This window comes from Ursus maritimus, unplaced genomic scaffold (assembly GCF_017311325.1).
Source record: "Ursus maritimus isolate PB19 unplaced genomic scaffold, ASM1731132v1 scaffold_24, whole genome shotgun sequence".
Lineage (NCBI taxonomy): Eukaryota > Metazoa > Chordata > Mammalia > Carnivora > Ursidae > Ursus > Ursus maritimus.
This window is the reverse complement of record NW_024424897.1, coordinates 42867114-42888301: the sequence shown is the minus strand read 5'-3', so window position 1 is coordinate 42888301 and position 21188 is coordinate 42867114. Positions and strand designations below refer to the sequence as shown.

Below are 21188 nucleotides of genomic sequence, written 5' to 3'. Positions count from 1 at the left end.
AAATAGAAAACTATATACACAATCCTTCCCATTGCCCTCCCAACACTAACATCCTCCAATTAAAAACCCAGTAGCCAACTCTGTATTATCTTCGCAACTTCTCTGTAAATCTAAAACTATTCTAAAATTATTTTCTAGGAAAATCCAGTTGTCCGATTCAGCCATTACCATAATCAGCCCACTTGCCACCTATTCCATCCCCTATCTTTAGGATCAATTCTTATGGGCATCTCCCATCTTTCAAATGCTAAATCAAAAGCCTGTTTGATCTTGAACAACTCTACTGTAATCATACTATACCTAGTGACAATAATAATCATAAACATTAGAATAACTTCAAATACTCAAAAACAGTAATGGTTCAGATCTAGCAATCTAGATCTCTCCCCATGACCCCGTTGCTTTGGCTCAGTCTCAAAGACAATCACAGAATATAATCCATGTTATAACAATTTCTATTTGATCTGCAATCTCTTTCTACATGTCCCATCCTAAATTTCTCCACCTGCTGCTACTATTCTCCACCTACAACTTTGATTGCATCACAGCCTCTTTATATTGCTTGTAATTGAATCCATAAATTGTCTTTGCTGAATTTGAGGTGTCCGTCTCAATATACAGCCACTTCCAATTACTACACTTTCAATCTTCTCACTCTTCTGGCTTTAATCTTGTCCAGGCTGGCCTCTACACTTGGACAACTTTCTGCTCCAATTCTTGCTTGCCTTGTCTACGTTTGTTTATACAGCTAATAGGGAATAGGATTCCATCCGACTCCAGAAAAAATGCAGAAGAAATAACATGCTTGTTTTTAACATTCTACTGATTAATGTAGGTGGAAATTGTGATATTAAAGTTAAAGTTGGGGGGCGCCTGGGTGGCACAGCTGTTAAGCGCCTGCCTTCAGCTCAGGGCGTGATCCCGGCGTTATGGGATCGAGCCCCACATCGGGCTCCTCCGCTAGGAGCCTGCTTCTTCCTCTCCCACTCCCCCTGCTTGTGTTCCCTCTCTCGCTGGCTGTCTCTATCTCTGTCAAATAAATAAATAAATAAAATCTTTAAAGTTAAAGTTGGGCTTTATATGCTGATTTCATTGCTTTTAAATTGTGGGTAATAGCTGAGGTATTTATCTGAGGTCTGCCATAAACAGCATACAATCAGTTGGCCTTCTAGTGCAAGTGAGAATAAGAGATGAAGCCCTAACACAACAGCATGTATTCATCACTGAAGACTGTTAGCACTGAGCATCATGAGTAATCACTGAGAACAATCAGCTTCTAGAAACCTGAAAAATGAAACATGATTGATAGATCACCATTTCTTATACAAACCAAAAGGTTCTTGATCAGTTATCAGAACACTCCTGTCAAAAATTCAGGAAAATATTTGAAACATTGAGGGGAAAAGAACCGTTATTACTATTCAGACTTCCCGCCGCAGGTAAGTAAGGCTCTTTTCCCTGAACAGGCATAAATACAACCTAATTTCATTTAAAAACAAGTATGAAGCATTTGGCACAATTTAAAAAACTTTACTGCCATGCTATAGACAATCTATGGGACTACATAATGGAAAATTTCATAGGTTTTTGTTTTGTTTTTTTTGTTTAGTATTCGTGTGTAGGGATTTCTTCTAAATTAAAATGACCACCTGTAAACAGGTCTTTGTTCATATATTTGATACAATACCTTTCTTTCTTCTTTCAAAAGATCAGAAAACAGCAAATGAAGGAAAATGATGCTGGTTACCACGGGCATTATTCAATCCTGAGTCAAGTATTACGTCAATACAATCCTATTGGGTATTACTCCTTAACTGGTAGAGAAAGTAAGACTTAGAGAATGTGAAGAAACCTGTGCAATGTGAGGTCACATAGGAAGCAAGTGGCAGAGCCGAGAGTCAATCACAGGTTGGTCCAACTCCAATGTCTGTGTTTGAATCTCCATGTTACACTTCCCCTACAGCAGGGATTTTCTTTCTAGAGGAACCAGCCACTATGGAAGTATGGCTTATTCTCACTTTTATTTCTCTGGTCTGGTCTATGAATTCCTTGTCAGCAGAGCCCACCTTTTTACATAACTTTGCTTTCCCTGTTCCTACTGGACCAGCAGTAACAGCAAATCATTGCTGAATGAAAGGGGATGGTGAATTCATCACCACTGTGCCTAAAGTGGCAGGACATATTATAGCATGTGGCTTATTTGGGAAAAAGGACAATTTTTAACAAACACGTTTGAACTGTGCACATACACTTTTCAGTGGCCAGTTTTGTGGTGTTTGTTGTGGAGTGACTGGACATGCATCAGTCTAGCTGAGCCACAAACAGAAAGGAGAACTCTGGCTACTATATGATGTGATTATCTCAGAAACAGTTTTTTTTTTTTTTTTGAGTCAATTCATGAAGACAAAAACACTCTACAGGTGACACTCTGTATTCCTAGCCTGGTACTATTTTCCCCCTAGTATAGGTAGGAAAACGAGAATACATAACTTTCAAATCGAGACAATAATTTTTTCTGATCTATTGCTTTTGAGAAAAGATTATGAGACAAAACACAAAGAAAGACAAACATCATAAAATAACTTTTATACAGGATTAGATCTGTTTACATATAAAAAAACAGAAAGGACCTTGTTACAATTAGATTTCACATAAATTACACAGATTGACTTTTTAAAACTACTATTCAACTTCATTTAAAGTCCCTTTTAAAAATTTCATTTTGAAGGCACAGTGCATGAAATAAACCAAAGACTGAAGCACTTGAGATGAATGAGTGTTGGGCACCTCATATAAATAGCTATAGAATTGTTCTGGAGCCTGGGAATGCCACTCTGAAAAAATGGAGAGGTGAAAAGTTGATTTTTACTCTGAGCATAAAAAAATACCATTATGTCATACCTCCAGAAAATCTGCAGCATGGCCAGCACAGGATGTAACTAGTACATTCATGTTACGCCATTTATAAAAGTCATAATCAGACATATTTACATAATTTATATCCAATTGCCTTAAAATGATAGCCTATTTTCAAATTTCATAATATGTTCTGTCTAATCAAAATCAACTAGGACAATATTCTGAAAATCAAGTGGAATATTAATTAATTATTGCTAAGGATTGGAGAAACGGGTTCTGGGAGATATTTCTTTATGAACTGGAAATTCAAGTTTAATTGACATTAATCAAGGGCCCTAATCACCCCCAAAGAATCTGCTATAGTCCAAACAAATCAGAAACCCAAAGAGTTACCAAAAGTTGCCAGGTGGAAAGTCACCGAACATCAACCACAGTGGCATTTTTTGTAGTAACAATAAATTGCTATTTTTAAAAACAATTCTACCAGAGAACCATAGGCAGGGCACCATCACAGCATTCATAACCAAGAAGCTTTTAATACAGCAGGGACAAAACCTGGCAACAAGTGCATTTCTGTCAACAAGAAGAGTAAACTACTTACTATTGAGAATAAATGGAAATGGAGGAGCAGATCATGGTTACTGAGTAACCTGGTATTAGCTCAGAAACACAATAAGCTCAGGCATAAGAACTACCTTTTATTTATTTGTCAACTCATCATTAAGTTCAATATTCATTAATCAGCAAATCCCATCCAGGTGAAAGTTACCAAAGATTAACCAATCAATCACACTGGGCCAAATATACATTATGTGTCCTTTCTGGAGGATGACAAAGTCCCAAAACAAATTCCCTCCAACGAGAATTGCAAGCATTCCTCAACTGGACGGGATCCCAAACACTAAGCAAGTGTTCAGCAAAATACATCAAAACCAAAAGGTCTTTTCATCTGAAATTAACTTGAGTTCATCTTATCGAACTGCATAATCCGTAAAAGTACATTTACACAGGCAGACACTTTGAAAATTACCTACTCAATCACTTCGCTTTTATTAAGGAGCTGGAAGGGAAGAAGGCTTACAAACTGATCACCAGGACAAAAAACATGCCTTGTGAGTAAAGAAAGGCACAACTCAGATTTGGGCAAACTTCTTAATACTGTGATACTTACTTGCCTCCATGACTCCAAGCAAATGGGAAGTCTCTAGGAGAAACACTGAAGAAATGCATTCCCCATTCCATATGGCTTCAATGCCTTAAGCAGTTAATGTGGTCTAAGATTAGATCCACAAATAAATGACAAAGCAGGGCTGAGAACACAATCTTAGTAGTCATGATCCTATACATTCATGTTCATAGCTAATACAGGCTGAGGAGGTCTTATATTCCAGAGCAATGCATGATTTAGAAATCCATTAAAGATTCAAGATTTATAGCAGAATTTGGTTTTACTTTCAGGAAAAATTACTAAAAGAACTATTGTATGTTCATTTCTAAAAAAAATTGTGTACATGCTTAAAGGCATGGACTCTAGCCACTGTGATGAACAGTTACAGACATGGCTCATTCAAAAGAGAAACGAATGTAAAAGGCACCCTCTAGTGAAGACCAATGCTAATAAAGTAAAGGCTGTCACATCAACTTTGTTTCATTTCTACCTGCAATGTCCCAAGCAGGGCCGGCCACTCAGGCCCTTTATTGTTTTTGACTTTGCACTCTTAAAAGTAAAGCTAAAAAGAGCAGTGCCACCACATCACCCCCTTAAAGAAAATGTAAAGTATTATTAGAAGACATTAAATCATGTATATTTCATTAAGTATTAGCTGCGTATGTGGTGGGGTGAGGTGGGTGGCAAGGGCTCAAAATTTAGAGTTGTTAATAAAAGGATTAATGTCAGAATGGCTTAACCTTGAACCACCCAAATTTATCACAGATACTCATTAACACATGTCATGACCTCATTATTCCTGCTAAACCAAATCTCTTTATATAAAGCCACTTTGGGCGCATTCCTCACAAAACCTGGAATGACCTACATGGGTGGTAAACCACTCCGTCTGAAGGCTTTGGGATGACTGATACATTAATGGATAGAGAATACAATTTGAAAAGATGAGAGCAAGTTTTTTGATCCCCTGATTTAGTACAAATTCAGCAGCAACTTAGCCATTAAAAACATTCAAAGGTATTAAACCATTAGATCATTGGTAAGACTCATACTTACAAAAAGCATTAATTCCATTGAAAAGCATGATATGACAGACACAGTAAAATGCAAATCTTTCAGGTCTCTGCAATAACCTGAGTGGCAGTGAAGATGACACTTTCTCACCACAGTGTTATAGCACACGGAAGTCCATAGTTTACATTTTTTTTAATGGAGGGAGCCATATTTAAATGTTTTCAATTGAACTTTTAACAAAACTGGTTGATCAAAAAGAGACTGTCAAATAAAACATTAGGACAAAGAACCCAATCACTTGCAGAGGCCTATATGAATAAGACTGGCCAAGCTATTTCAATAACAGTAGGATATCCATAGGCTTGAACTGGAGCATGAATGTAGATATTTTGTGTTCAAATGTCGGTTAAAGAATGTGCAAGTAGGTCTCTTCCACACTTCCAGATATTTTCAGTAGAATTCAGATCTTGTACATTGCCGGGTCATCTGAAAGCCATAAGTGTACAACACAGAAAAAGGTTCAAATTGAGGAAATATTAGAGAATTAGGCATTCCTAGAATAAACTAGTGCTTCACAGATAAAAAGCAGCAGCACCTGTGGGATTTTTACCAAGTTGAAAGAGATGCAACACGAGTTTTAGCTTTTGGTAGATCTCCCTCTCAGTTCTATTCAAATGGACATTTAGATCTTTTACAACGAAGTCAACAAGTTCTCCCTTAAAATGGGGGTATTTAGAACTTTGCTAAACCTTACAAGAGAGGTAGTGAAATCCTGCTTAGAGCATAGCCCACCAGTTCTGATCTAACCTTGGAACAAGCAGCAAGCCAAATGCGGAAGCCCATTTATTCATTTCCTAATGTTATATATGTATTTAAAAATCAATTCAGCCTCCATTAAACCTGAATGATAAGAGAAACTCCAGCTATTTAATAACTAGAGAAAAGTACTTCTCAGTAGGTTGAGAAAACCTTGAGTTTTTAAAGCTTTATGTCAGATTCTGACTGCTGTCCCTGCCTAAATGTTTCTGGATTCTTTTGGCCATTTAAAATAAAGAAAAAAAGCTAAAGCCACTAGTAAACACCTGATGTGTAAAATATAACATCCACTAGTTGGCTTTATGCAGTTATAACATAAGCTCCAAACAGCTCATCTTAAATTAAAAAGAAAAACAAAGTGGCTGTCCCATCTCTGCTGCATAAATAGAAAGCAGATCTTTTTTTTTTTTTTTAAAGGTAAGAGTACTTAAAGGAGGGGAAGTTCAAAACTGCCAGCCAAATTCACAGAGGATACAAATTTAGCAAGTTAACTTCCCAAAGCTCTTTGAAGAAGCAAGAGAGTCTCTCTTCTTAATGCAGTGTCTCCCAAAAGGAACTGTAATTTTGCTTGGTACTTATGCTGGGAGATGTGCGAAGTCTCTGTTTCAATGTTTGCTAGAATATAACGTTTCCTCTTCAGTGTCCGTTTCATCCTGGAACTCATGGCTTAAGAGGGACTTCTTGGAGCCTGTTGACATCATGCGAATTTCATCTTCATACTCATCGTGATGCTGCCTGAGCCGATGAAAGCCATCCTTGTGTCTGTTAGACTTGATTGAGCAGATGCACCAAATAATGCAAGCTGTTAGGATCAAGGCCGACATGGTGGCACCTGCCAAACAAAATCGTCATGTGAGTGGTGTTCCACTTTAAGAATCTAAATAAGCGGCTTACAATAACACCTTTTATGAGACGCCCTTTATTTTATTTTTATTTCATGCACTCAGAAACTACCTTTTATTATTACACAGGCAGTACATGTATCCTATGCAAAATTAGAAAAATACAGATCGGCAAAAACACCAAAACCCCAAACCAAATCAGCACATCACATCTCCGTTAACCAGAGATCATTTTTAACAACTCTCGTGAACATTCTTCCAGAGCTTTCTTCGTGCATGTGTATGTATATGCATATTTTTCTTTTTCCACAATGAAACCGAACTGTCTACCATTCTACAACTGCCTCTGTATCAGTGACTTCTCCTGATCCTTTCCAGCAAATTTTACCTCATCCCAAGCGTCTCATTTATGTAAAGCATTTATACATAGGTTAACAAAATAAGAGTCTTAGTAACAGAAAATAATAAAATCATAATAAAAATTAAGTTCATGACAGCAAATGGGTGGGAAGGCCAGATTTAAACCACTGGTGACTCCTAGCTCCTATGTTTTAACCACTAAGTCATTCACACTTTATCTGGTTCAAGCTAATAACTTTAAACACTCCACAACAGACTCTATGATTTGACTATGTTTCCAATATACCATTTAACTAAGAATCTGTCCCCCACACACCCTATAATAAAACTTGGTTATTTTGGGTCAAGTCCAAATTGCACTTAGAAATGAACCGAGGTTCTCTGTGTCAAAAAGATACAATACAGCAGAGTATTTATTATTTTACCATATATTTTTTTTCTTTCTAACCTTTCAGTAATTCAAGCTATGGCACAAGTTAATCCTGGAGAAAACAGGTATTTCCTCCCTCCATGATCTTAAAAAAACAGAATATAAGTCAAAGTCCAAAGGACTTATGATCTAATATAAAACAAATTATTCATTCAGTCAACAACTCTTCATCAAGACCCACTACATGCCAGCCGTGGTCCTAGGTGCTAGAGATATAAACTCCCTATTCTCTCAGAGCCTTTACGTTTTAGTGGGAAAGATCAAATATAGACAAGTAAGAGACTAAATATATAATATAATGTCAAGTGGTAATAAGTTCTGTAATAAAAAAAAGTGGGGTGGAGAGAGTGACAAGGGTGCTATTTTAGCTAGGGTGATCAACGAAGGCCTCTCTGTGGAGGTGACACTTGAGTACAGACCTGAAAACGTGAGGGAGCAAGCCATGAGAACATATGGGAGACCAACGTTCCAGGAAAATCCCCAAAAAATGTTCAGATAAAGAGATATTGGAAGAAAAAGGATTAGCTTCAGGTGATTGGGGAGGCGACCCATTCTCAAACTGAAATGTCAAAACTGGTTTTATTTATTTTTTATTTTTTTCAGATTTTTATTTAAATTTTATTATTTTATATTTATTTATTATATATTTTATATTTATTTATTATATATTTATATTTATATATTTATATTTATTATTTTATATTTTATTTATTTATTTAACTCTAAAGAAAAAAAATTTCTTTACCTGATACAGTTACCACAAGCTCCCTTGGCAAACCAAATATCCGGTTATCTGTGTCAAAGACTATTACCACAGAACTAGCTGCATCATGATGCACAAAGACCTGGAGGGATAAAGTGCAAGAATTATGAAAAAGTTTACTTTTCCTACAACATACAACTTTTCATACAATTTAAAGTGCAATATAGGGGGGCGTCTGGGTGGCACTGTGCTTAAAGCGTCTGCCTTCGGCTCAGGGCGTGATCCCGGCGTTACGGGATCGAGCCCCACATCAGGCTTCTCGGCTATGAGCCTGTTTCTTCCTCTCCCACTCCCCCTGCTTGTGTTCCCTCTCTCACTGGCTTTCTCTATCTCTGTCAAATAAATAAATAAAATCTTAAAAAAAAAAAATAAAGTGCAATATAAGTACAAGAACATAAAGTACAAGAATTGTGAAAAAGTTTGCTTTTCATACAATATACTTAAGGTATATTGTATCCCAGAAATATTCCTAAGGCCTTTATACTAAACCAAGGAGATGAGTCACTGTCCTCGGAAGTATACAAAATACTATAAAAATTTCCCTTTCGTTGCTGAAGGGCAGAAAGGTAACAAGATATCATAACCAAGAGTTGGTTACACAGTTTATGTCTTTACTCCTCACAAGAGTTTCAGAGTAAAACGGAAGTACTACTAAGAGTAAGAATTTACAGGCTACTGCTCAATTTGAGTTTCTTACCTGGGAATGTTGTTGCTGATACCCGTCAGCGATGGCATTGATGTTATGGACGCCTGGGGCTAACAGCACATGGAAATAACCTCCTTCTTTTGTGTGTACCTTTATTCCTTCATTGAGTACAATGACTGCTTTAGAAATTGGCTTTCCAGTCTTATCTTTAACAAAACCATGGACTCCCTTGTGAACCTGAAAAAAATATTCAAAATACAAATTTATGTTTCCAGAAATTCTCGAGGCAATAGCTTGAGGCATGACAAAAACAAACAAAGCAACAACAAAACCCCCCATAAAACTGGCTTGTTGGTCCTTCCCCACTGACTCTCTGGCCGCATTTGCTACTCATTCCTTGCTTCCGAGCACAGAGGTGAACTAAGGGAAAAGAGAACTCTGATACGGTCACAGCCTAAATTAGGACCCAAACCTTCTGATGGCTTGAAGATTTACTTTCCACCACAGTACCCTGTCTCTGCATGATATTCAAATGAAAAATGTGCAACATCTCACAGGGTTAAATTACCTCAATTAGAGCAGATTCCAGACATGTGCAGTCATGGCGCCTATTTAGGTGATATAAATTCAACAAAACTCTTTCTATATATATTTTTAAAAACAATATCAATTACTAGTAAAAGATTAAGAAAATGTTTTGATAAAGCTTTTCATTGAACATATTCCTGGGAGTCTGCTTCTGGTTAAAAGGGAAAGGCTCACCTCCACCAACATGCTAAGAAGAGACTTCTTATTTTCTGCCCACAAGGAAGGCAGCTGTGCTGCACTGGGAAAGTAGCAGCAGCTTGTGTATACTGTGATTTCCGGACAGTGGCCATAGGTGACACTGTAATCCTGGAATATAAAATTCAAAACAAATGTAGAAAAATTAATAAAAGTAAGAATGAGGTTATGTAATCAACGAATGGGACAGAAAGAAAACCTGGGTGATACAGACAAAGACTCTGTAAAGCATTTTATAGCAAATAGAAATAAACTGCTCAGTATTACGATCAGTCGTGAACACGGCTGTTGCGAAGAGAGTCCTTGAGACGAGGGCCTAGGTCTAATTCAGTTCTGTATCTCCAGTGCTTGCCACGGTGCCTGGCAGGTAGGGGACTTACTGGGGTTTGTTGAATAAATGACTGAATAAATAAGTGTATGCGGACGGCCAGCTTCCCTCTCAACTTCAGAACTTCATCGCTGTTCTTGGAGCTTGGAGGCAGGAGCACGAGCACTTGTCCTCTGCTACCTTCACCCTGCTGGTGACAGCAGCCACTGCTTCCCAGACAGTAATTCTCCAGGCACAGGAACTGCTTGTGTGGACAGGTTCCAAAACCTAACTTATCACCTTTCCCCCCCCAAACCTGTCTTTTTTCCTTATTCAGTTAACGGTATTTACTCATGTTCTCACGCAGACACAAAATCTCGTCTCTGAATTCAGTTTCTCACCATCAACCATAATTTGCCAAATCCTGTCATTTCCACCTCTGCAATATCTCTGTAACTTCATCCCTTGACTCCATTCCCATTGTCACCTCCCTAATCCAGGCCCTCATTATTTCTTGTCCCCATTTCTGTCCCCTGTTTCTGTCCCCACCAGTCTCACTGCACCAGAGTCTCTCCTTTCTCCCGACTATCTTAACCCGCTGCTATGAGATTAATTTTTCCATAGCACAGTTCCGATCACGTTACTATACACCTGCTCAGAACCTCCAGTGGCTTCCCATTCCTTACTAAAACAAAGTATTCAGAGTCCCAAACTCTCTTTCCATTCTTGTCTTCTGCTGCTCTCCATTACACCTCCTGTTCTAATTAACGAGACTGCTTACTGACCTCTGCCCATACTGCTTCCTCTTTCTGGAATGTTGTGCTTCACCATCTCTACATCCCAAATGCCATTTCCTCTATGAAGAGAAGACTATATCTTTGAATGTAGGTAATCTTTTCTGTCTTTAATTTCTCATGGCACACTAAGAGTTGCTCTCTCTGAGGCCAAAGCAATTAATTCTGTAACATAGTTATTTGTAAATGGGATAGGCAATATATTTTATTTATCACTAGTGGAGCCTCACACACAGTAAGTTCTTAGTAAATAAAGGAGGGAAGGCAGGCAGAGATGAGAATGAAGTCAAATTTCTAGTTGCATATGTTAATGAAATGATGAGCTAACCACCCATCTGCTAACAGCTCCTTACTAATTTGAAGTGGATGGATACCCAATTAAAATACCATCAGAAAGAAATTAAAGAAGACTTAAGTAATTAGAAAGACGTAACTGAGTTCATGTATAGGAAGACAATACTACTGAGATGTCAATATAACCCAAAGTGATCTACGGATTCAACACAACTCTTAACAGAATTCCAACAGCGTTTTTTGAAAAGAAAGAAAGGCCAATCCACAATTCAAATGGAACTGCAAGGAGCCCTGAAAAGACAAAAACAACCTGGAAAAATAAAAAGGTTGGAGTACTCACACTTATTAATTTCAAAACTTACTACAAAGCTACGGCAATCAAAACAGGGATATTGGGAGAAGAATAAAGACCAAAGAAACAGAATTGAGAGTCCAGAAATAAACCCATACATCTATGCTCAATTGATTTTTGACAAGGGTGCCAAGACCATTCAATGGGGGAAAGAACAGTCTTTTCAACAAATGGTACTTGGACAATTAGATTTCCACATGCAAAAAAACCAAAGTTGAACTCCTACTTCCCACCACATATAAAAATCAACTTAAGATGTATCAACGACCTAAATACAAGAGCTAAATCCATAAAACTCATAGAAGAAAACATGGAGATAAATATTCATGACCTTGGACTTGTCTATGAATTCTTAGATATGACCACAAGAGCATGAGCAGCAAAAGAAAAAACAGATAAATTTGACTTCATCAAAATTAAAAAGTTTTGTGCATCAAAGAGTATTACTAAAAAAGTGAAATGACAACCTACATACTGGGAGAAACTACTGGCAAATCAAAAAAATGATAAGTGTTTAGCATCCAGAATAAATAAAGAATTCTTACAACCCAACAACAAAAAGAAAGCAACCCAATTTAAAAATAGGCAATGGAATAAAAAAAATAAATAAACAAAATAGGCAATAGAGAAACAGACATTTCTCTAATGAAAATATACAAATGGTCAATAAGCACATGAAAAGATGCTCAACATTATTAGTCTTTAGAGAAATGCAAATCAAAACTACAATGAAGTAGCACTTCACACCTGTGAGGATGGCTATAATTTAGAAAAAAAAAAAAAAACGAAAATAACTAGTGTTGGGGAGGACGTGGAGAAATCAGAACCCTCGTACATTGTTGGTGGGAATGTAAAACAGTTTAGCTGCTGTGAAAAACAGTCTGTTGGTTCCTCAAAAAGTTAAACATAGAATTTGGACATGACCAGCAATTCTCCAGCTAGGTATGCACCCCCGAAGAATTGAAAACAAGGGTTCAAACTTAACAATTGTACGCAAATGTTCATTGCCTGTTATTTTCAACAGCCAAAAGGTAGACAAGACTTAAGTGTCCACCAACAGATGAAATGATAAACAAAATGTGATATACATACAACAGCACATAATTCAGCCATAGAAAGGACTGGAGTACTGATACAGGCTAACAAAACAGATGAACCCTGAAAACATTATGCTAAGTGAAAGAAGCCAGGCACAAAAGGACAAATATTGTATGATTCCACTCACAAGAAATATCTAGAATAGGCAAAAACACAGACATAGAAAGTAGAGAGGTTACCAGGAATTGGGGGTTACCAGTGGAATGGGGAGTTATTGTTAGCAGACGCAGAGTTTCTGTTTGGGGTGATAAAAATGCTTTGGAAATAGATGGCTTAGAATAGTGATGATTGCACAACACTTCAACGTAATTAATGTCACTGAATTGTACAATTAAAAATGATTACAATGGCAAAAAAAAAAAAAAACAAAAAAAAATGCTGTCAGAGGTTGAAGGCTGTCTTGTCAAGAAAGCCATGAAGCAGGTGCCATTCACTTTGATTATATCAGAAAAGTCACTTATTCTGTCACTCAATGGCCAATAATTATAATCCTATTCTCACCGTATCCTAGAGAGCATACCTTCATGCTGCCCAGGTGACTATGCCATTCTGCTCCACGCATTACACCTCCTGGGATATTCTCATCTATAAAAGTATTGAGAGATACAGGATCAACAAGACCTTAAGGTAAGACACCCTCTACCCCCCAAAAGCAGCAACAATAACAAAGGGTATGGAAAATACCTACCTGATTTATTTGGGCAACTGGGCTGGCCCATGTGCATGGACGGATGATTATTTGCATAAAGAGATGCCAAATGCTTCAGAGTCTCTTTGTTTTCCACTATAAAAAGAAAAATTCAGAAGTCGGAGAAATCCAAAAGATTTTATTCCAAGTTCAATTTCATGGATACGAAAATCATCTTTCTCTCCTTCTAGTAAATTCTGTACCCCACCAAAGTCTATTGAGGAGTTATTACAATTAACCACATTGTTCTGTTCAGCTCAGGATAATCAGGCAGAGAAGATACACATCTTCCTTATATTAAAAGGTAACAATGGTTAGATTACACGAGAGGCTACCGCACTAAAATACAAACTTGCTTTGGGATGTTTTTACTACATTTTAGGGCAACTGTGGCCTAAAAACAATATTTCTTATAAGCTGCATTGAAAACAACACAAACTATCTCCATATACAAAGGTCCCAGAGAGATTCGACAAGCAATTGTTAATCTCATCTAACGGTCAACCTGTCAGTCAAGGTTTAAAGCAGGGGAGGGCAATTCTGTATTGTTAATATTTGGTTACATATAATAATGAGTTTCTTGAGGTAGGCATTATGTTTTATTCACTTTTGTCTACAGACATAATAATTGTTCAATAAATGCTTGGGAACTAAATTGAACAAATGTGACAAGATGGCTACACTCAATAAAGCTAGCTCATCGTTAGATCTGACCTCTCTCCTCCATGTAACTAAGCTGCTGATATATTACAATTTTCCTAGGTTGGTTATTTGCTCATGGAGTATGCTCAAACGCTCACGAGTTTAAAAGAATTTAGAAGGGACATTACCTAGTTGGAATTTCTATCTAAGCTTGAATAGTATACAATAAACTGACATTCTACACACCTGTTTGTACTGGTTTGTCATACGGGTATGTGACCAGCACTGAACCACCATCTAAAGCAACGGAAAGACTGAAGTCCTGTTTTTGAATCAAATTTTCAATGATGGCTTTAGTCTCAGGCTGGGAGGCATTATCTAAAAAATACAAAAGTCGAATATAAAATATCAAGTTTTAAAATTTTAGTATGAATAACTACGAAAACATTCTCTACATGAACACAATCAGAGGCTAATTTTAAAAATCTGTATATAAACACTTTATTACTCTGTAAGCCACTATCTATCTCAACAGCATGAAAGATACACTCTAGAAGGTAGATTGAGTTTTATATACTTCAGATGATGTGTAAAGGTTAATGATCTAAGCAAATTAAAGAAAATTCTTACTGGAAACAAAAAGGAATGGATATAGCCTCTTTTAAAAAATAATATCAAGAATATATAACCTATCTTTGAAAGAAAATAAAATTTTCAGAAATCATGATGTTTTCTGTAGTGCTTTTTGCAAGAGCAAAAAGTTAGAAAGAAACTAAATGTCCAATAGTAGGAAAATTGTTGAATAAACTTAGAGTACTAACAGCATACTAAGATGTCATTAACAAGAATATACTAGAGATTTATAAGTATTGAAATAGAAAGGTATCAGTGTTATACTCAATGAAAAAAGTTGCAGGACAATATGTATAGTTGATGTTCCTATTTAAGTCAATAAGAAAGACTCCTTCAAATCAACATACACATACAGCACATGTGCGCACGTGTATTTGACTACACGTGTATACGGGGGGGGGTAGAGAGAAAATATACCTATCTGTACGACTAGTGATGGAACCCCTCCAATATTATTGATTGAATTTCTAAGAAAAAAACTTGAATTACTTTTGCAAATGATAGAGGAGAAAAATTTGACAAGTTTCTAGCTTGTCACTTATACCTTATATGTACAATCTAGAAGGAAAGTAACCCCATTACTCATCTACACAATCTATCAATCTCCTAGTAAAGAAAAATAAAATTATCTGCAAAGTACTTTAATGGCCTAAAAATTAGGCTTACTTGTGAAGTCTGTATCCAAGTCTTTGCCACGAGCATTTGTTTGTCCTCTCTTTGAAGTACAGTCTTTCTCTTGTGCCCTCTCTCGCCCATCTGGATTCAGAGAAGGGACAATCACAATTCTAGTCCTGTCAACCAGCTAAAACAGAAGCAGAAATCAATTAGCTCTATGTGGAATCATAAGATACCCTCCCATGCCTCAAACAGAAAGTCTTTCTTGTTTTAAACAGATTTAAAAGGTAGGACTAAAAATAGATAGATAGATAGATAGATAGATAGATAGATAGATAGATAGATATTTAGAAAGAAAAGAAAGAAAATTCTCTGTTGCTCCAAATAAATTTAAAAAGAAATGAAAAACCACTACACAACTAATATTCCCAGAGACCTCCTGATGACTTACAAAGGCGTCAGAAACCATGGCAGGCTAAATCCAGCCAGCTGCTTGCTATTGTAAATAAAGTTTTTTTGGCACACAGCCATGCCCATACATATGACTGTTTCTGTGCTGCAATGGCAGAGCTGAATAGTTGCAACACGGAACAGCTGTTCCCCAAAGCCTAAAGTATATACTATTCGTCCCTTTATAGAAAACGTTTGCTGACCACTGGCTGAAACAAGTAATAATAGTTAGACTATATTCTCCAGATTAAAAACTGAAATGCATAGTCTAACAAGTATCAGTGTATGTCTGGAAACAATGAGACCAAAGAGTTGAAATCAGCAAAAAAAAAAAAAGTAGATATTTATTTTACTCATAATAATTTCTCCTCCGGGTAATCCATAGGCATCAATACCTACATATGTGGCATTAACTAATTTCTGATATACTTCATCCTATATATTTCTTTTTTTTTTTAAGATTTTATTTATTTATTTGACAGAGAGAGAGAGACAGCCAGCGAGAGAGGGAACACAAGCAGGGGGAGTGAGAGAGGAAGAAGCAAGCTACCAGCCGAGAAGCCTGATGTGGGGCTCGAACCCAGAACGCCGGGATCACGTCCTGAGCCAAAGGCAGGCGCTTAATGACTGCGCCACCCAGGTGCCCCCATCCTATATATTTCTGATAGTAAATCAGAATAAATGATCCCTGGCTTATTTATTCTGTTAAAATAGTCTATAGGTTGAAAATATTGGAGACCCTAAATTCATTGGTTCTTAACTTTCTCCCCTGAGAGAGAGACTTTTTTTCTAAAGTGTACACGTTTGGGCTTCGCTACAGGTCTCTGGGTATGTGTATATTTTCTTGAACTTGCCAGATAATTCTGACCGTTACTTATCTCAAAACAAATGTCAATCTAGAGTAAGATTGCTAGCTCAAGCCTAATTAGATCAAGTGAGGCAAATTCTCATAAACTAGAAGTTTTGAAATTCCTGGTAGGTATTTTACCTAGGACATACAATCTCTTATAACCATAATATCAGTAGGTAGCAATATGGTCAAATATTAGAATAACCTAAGGAGGTTTTAAAGGAATACTGATGTCTTGGGGATGGGGCCCAGGCATTCGTATTTTTAAAAACTTCCCAATGTTTCTAATGTGTGGGCAGGCTTGAGACCCAGTATCTTAGATACTGTCCCATTTTTTAAGAAAGGAACAAAAAAAAATGTCCTTGGGATACTCCTTACAACTCACATTAAGAAATCAATACAATTTGCTTTGCTGAAAATGGTAAAATAATTTTTGGTCAAGTCTGATTGAAGCTCATCGCACCTAATCCCTTAGGTGCTTTCTGATCCTAATCATGACATAAATTCTTCCCAAATGTCTTTTAGGGGACGCAGTATGGCACAACAAAACAGCATAGACTTTCAGTGAGACACACTTGGGTTTAAATCCCAGTTTTACCACATACTAGCTGTGTGACCGCCTGTAAGGTATCAAATATCTCTGCCTCAGTTTTTACATCTATCAAAAGAAGATAACAGAAATTGAGGATGACATTATGATACATGGAAGGTACTCGGTATAAGCACCTGACACACAGTAGGTATTAAACAAATATTAGTTCCTTTCCCCCTTCCTAAAGTCTATATAGACAGTGCCACTTAGCGAGTGCTCTAGCAGGATGCACGCTCTCTCCGTCCTTTCTCTAAGACGACACAGAACTAGGTTGTTAATCAGATACGACAAATTCTCTGGATCAAAGTCCTTTTCTGTAGTCATGGGTGGCTAAAGCAGACAACGCCATACTGCTTTTTCTAAAAATCTCTTAGCAGCCAAGATGTCCAATAATTTTGAACTATTTACATGAAAAGCTATTTGTCTTCCACTTCATTTTCAATATAGTATCCTAATTATAAGTAACTAGCAATTGGAATCCCTCAAGTTGGAATGTACAGAATGGTGAGTAAAGACTGGAATAGTAATCTGACTATTAAATAAAGGAATCAAGGATTGAATGTAAATCTTTAGTATTTTTTCTTCTATGCCTCCTAATTACACACAAAGAAATATAACAGAAAGACACTATTAACAATGAGTATAGAAAAAGATGGTCCATTTTTTTAAAAGTTTGTAATGCACTAAAAGTGCCTCTGTGTAAAATCCAACAGGAAATGAAAAGATTTTTTTAGAGTAAACTCTAGGCCCAACATGGGTCTTGAGCTCACAACCCTGAGATTAAGAGTTACGGGTTCTATCGACCAAGCCAGCCAGGTGCCCCTAAACATGTGTAATGGTGCATTGATCTCAGTGTGTGACTGGGCTTCTTCCTTCTAAAGCATGTCAAAACAGGCTATTCTCTTACTTGAGTAACAGCTGGGTTCTTTTTGTAGTTTAGGCAGAGAAATTCTGCCAGAGCCAAAAGTAGTTCAGTTCCGACTGGAGCATTTCCATGGATACCAGCCACAAAACGGATTTTTGGTTCTTCGGGCTCAGATATGTTGGGCTTATTGGAGATTTCGAGGGACCAAATGTGACGATACTCAGAGCTCTGCCCCAAACTTTCAAAAAATCAGAAACAAAAGGTCAGAAGTAATCAAGCATTATGTTAATGTTGACATACAGATTTTTTAAAAAGACATGAGAAAAAACATGAAAAGCCTTTAAAAGTCTTTAAAGAATGAATCCTTGGGTCAGAAAACCCTAAGAAACTTGGTTTGCCTTGACCAAGGAAAATCAAATACAAGTGAGATACTACCAGATTTAGGGAAGAGTATGATGTGGTTCACTATTCCTCCAAATTCAGTCACCCCCATACCATCGCCACCGTATTTGCACTACCTTCTATAATCTGTACTATTTAGCTAACTCATGTCTTCTAAATTAACTCACTTAAATTTTTTATTATGAAAAAATTTATATGTACACAAATGTACAGAACCTTACATTCTAAATGTAAATGAATTCACATAAATAAGAAACTCTATACTTTACTATAAATGCGATACCAGTATTGCAGCAAAAATCATTTAAAGTGCTGTGCTTGCCCACGAGCTCTGAGCTTAAGGCCTGCTTCTTTGAAACAAAGGGAGATTTACAAGAGTTATATAGAAAAAAAATATTAGCATTAAATTGAGAAGGGTTAGAACAGAAAAATTATTGGTTTCCCACGATTCTATTCAGTGCTACTTCATGCTCATTGGTGGACCACCTAAAACTGTCTTGTGTCTCACCACTGGCACGTGTTGCATATTTGGGGGAAGATATTTAACTAAGAAGTGCATCTTGAATTGGAAGGTTAAAAAAACCTTAAATGAACTAAGTAACAGATAGCAAAAATATTATCCAATTTTTCATTTATTTTAAAATAAGAAAGTCTGTAAGCTCTATACGGCACTAAGACGGACAATATTAAAACCTGAATTGGGTAGAATCAGTTGAGGAAGAGAGGTAATAGGTATTGCCAAAGCAAATACCACTCTTTGCATCTAGGAACATTATAAACCAGTATTTGAGAAGCTAAATGTACTGGTAAAATCAGAAGGACCAATGAAGAAAAGCACAGTAAAAACGTCCAAGTCTAGATAATGTCCCTTAGGTATGTAGTAGAGAACTATAATACAAGCTCAGGGAAAAATGTAGAGTGAAGTCCTCAGCAGGCAAACAGTAGGAATCAACAAATCAAGAAAGTAATTTTCGAGCAACTGTAACAAGACCTAAAGAAGATTTACAGTCAAACAGTGAAAGTGAGGCAGAGCAGCCACAGAAAGCAAAGATATAGGCTGGCTCAGCGTCAGTTTTACTTAAGCCGGTCTGCGTATTTTTACAGCACCCTCAACACGTACTGTCCCTAGGTCTTCAGGGAATAGCAACTGTGAATAGAGATGAGGGTGCAGAAAATGACAGCAACCAGGCTTCGTTTTCTAGTTGGAAAAAAAAAAAAAAAAGATCCCTGACAGGTGAGCTCACGGTTCCAAATCTGTCCCTTGCCCTCAGCAAAATAAAACAAACGAAGTAACAGTCAGGACATGAATGTGCAGCCGAGAAGTGGAGAGCGTTTTTAATTCAGTCGAAGTAATCATTAGGAAGAGTCATTTTACATTTCCAGGTGGCACAGACCATCCATTGCTAATTGAACAAGTAATTCTCCTCCAACGTTCCTCATAAAAGTTTCCAGAGTCGGTGTTAGAAAGCTCTCTAAGCAGTATCTGTTTCAAAATAAGTAAACTCCAATTCTCTCTATATGCAGCTCCCAAATAAATTACAAGAACCATTCAACACTGAATGGTTGAATGTAACTTCTTAAAAAAAAAAAAAAAAGGAAAGAAAGAAAGAAAGAAAAGCAGTGAGAGGGTGGCACTTACTTGGTGAGATTTGTGATGTGTGGGTAGTTCATCACGAGTCCTCTCAGAAACTCTGATAAGTCTTTGTATGAATGGTACCGATAGAGAGCCAGATTTGAGGAGGACCGTAACATGAGGCCTTCCAAGCCATTCTCAGCTGAAAGGTCTTTAATTAAAGCTTCAAACTCTTTAGTAGTTGGGTCACTGACATCATCAGTGTTGGTGCTATCCCCCTTTCCTTTCTTTGATTCATTGCTTGAATCTGCTGAAGATCGAACAAGTGTGAAGTTGACCTGAATAGCACCTTCACTCCTCACAGTCACATTCTTGGTCACTGGATTATACCTGTAATAAAGGGAGAGATGAGAGCCAGGCTTCTGCAGTGGGAGTACCCAGGCCTTGGGGAAACAGAAATCTGCAGAGGGTATGTGAATTCTTGAGATAAATCCTGTGACAGCCAAATATGTAACTTTGTGATAATTTATTGTTTGTTTTAAACGTTAACAAATAACAGACATGGGTAGACTGTAAAATGTGAATGAGTTTTTAAGATTAAATATATGACTCCAAAAGAAAGTTTGTATTTGCAGTAAATACCTCGTGTCTCCTGGATTCTGAGTTCACTTGTCTGTCATCAGGGTGCATGGTTGGAAAAATTTGAGAGGTACTAACTTAGGACGTTATCTACCAAATGCATGATTCCTGCTCTAGTTTTCAGATATCCTGCTGTTTTTGTTTTTCTAATACTATGGCAAAATGGAAGAAAAACAGAAAAGATCTCATTTCTCATTAGTGTGAAATTCTAACCATCCATTTTACAGACCATTAGATATTTGAAATACTTTTTTTTTTAAAGGTAGCAGTAACTATAAATGTTTTCATGTACTTATCCTTACTTCAATTTAATGTCCAAACTAACTCTTCAGAAATAAGATAGCCAGTAAGGGGGCGGGGGGCGGATATCCACTGGTAACATCTACGCTTATTAAAACACAAAAAAGAAAACTACAAGAGGGTAAAAATGATAAGTTTCAAGTTAAACAGTCAGGTGTTTTGTAAAGGATGGGGGGATAATTAAGTTTTTTTCCAAAGAAAAAAGTCATAAGTTCATTTTCGCTTTTTGAGTAAATATATCTTTGTAGAAATAAAACTTATAAAAAAGAGGAAAATTGCCTTAGAGAATTAGAAATAAGAAAGAACATTTCACCAAAGCAACAGCTCAACATAAGGCCATATATGAAAAACCCACAGCTAACATCATACTCAATGGCGAAAAGCTGAGAGCTTTTCCTCTAAGATCTGGAACA

General features: G+C 36.9%; 2 protein-coding genes across 2 annotated transcripts in view; one reads left to right on the top strand and one right to left on the bottom strand.

Moving 5' to 3' along the window:
* TRARG1 (trafficking regulator of GLUT4 (SLC2A4) 1) overlaps positions 1–21188 on the top strand; it is a 183540-nt gene that overhangs the window by 99974 nt on the left and 62378 nt on the right. The window lies entirely within an intron of this gene.
* CPD (carboxypeptidase D) overlaps positions 2572–21188 on the bottom strand; it is a 75355-nt gene continuing 56738 nt past the window's right edge. The window contains exons 12-21 of the mRNA XM_040641099.1: positions 19903–20226; positions 17904–18099; positions 15156–15291; positions 14103–14234; positions 13215–13310; positions 13047–13111; positions 9661–9792; positions 8950–9135; positions 8235–8334; positions 2572–6689 (exon numbers count right to left, since the gene is read on the bottom strand). Coding sequence (XP_040497033.1) covers positions 6463–6689; positions 8235–8334; positions 8950–9135; positions 9661–9792; positions 13047–13111; positions 13215–13310; positions 14103–14234; positions 15156–15291; positions 17904–18099; positions 19903–20226 — 1594 coding nt within the window. The 3' untranslated portion in view covers positions 2572–6462. The remainder of the gene's footprint in view (positions 6690–8234; positions 8335–8949; positions 9136–9660; positions 9793–13046; positions 13112–13214; positions 13311–14102; positions 14235–15155; positions 15292–17903; positions 18100–19902; positions 20227–21188) is intronic.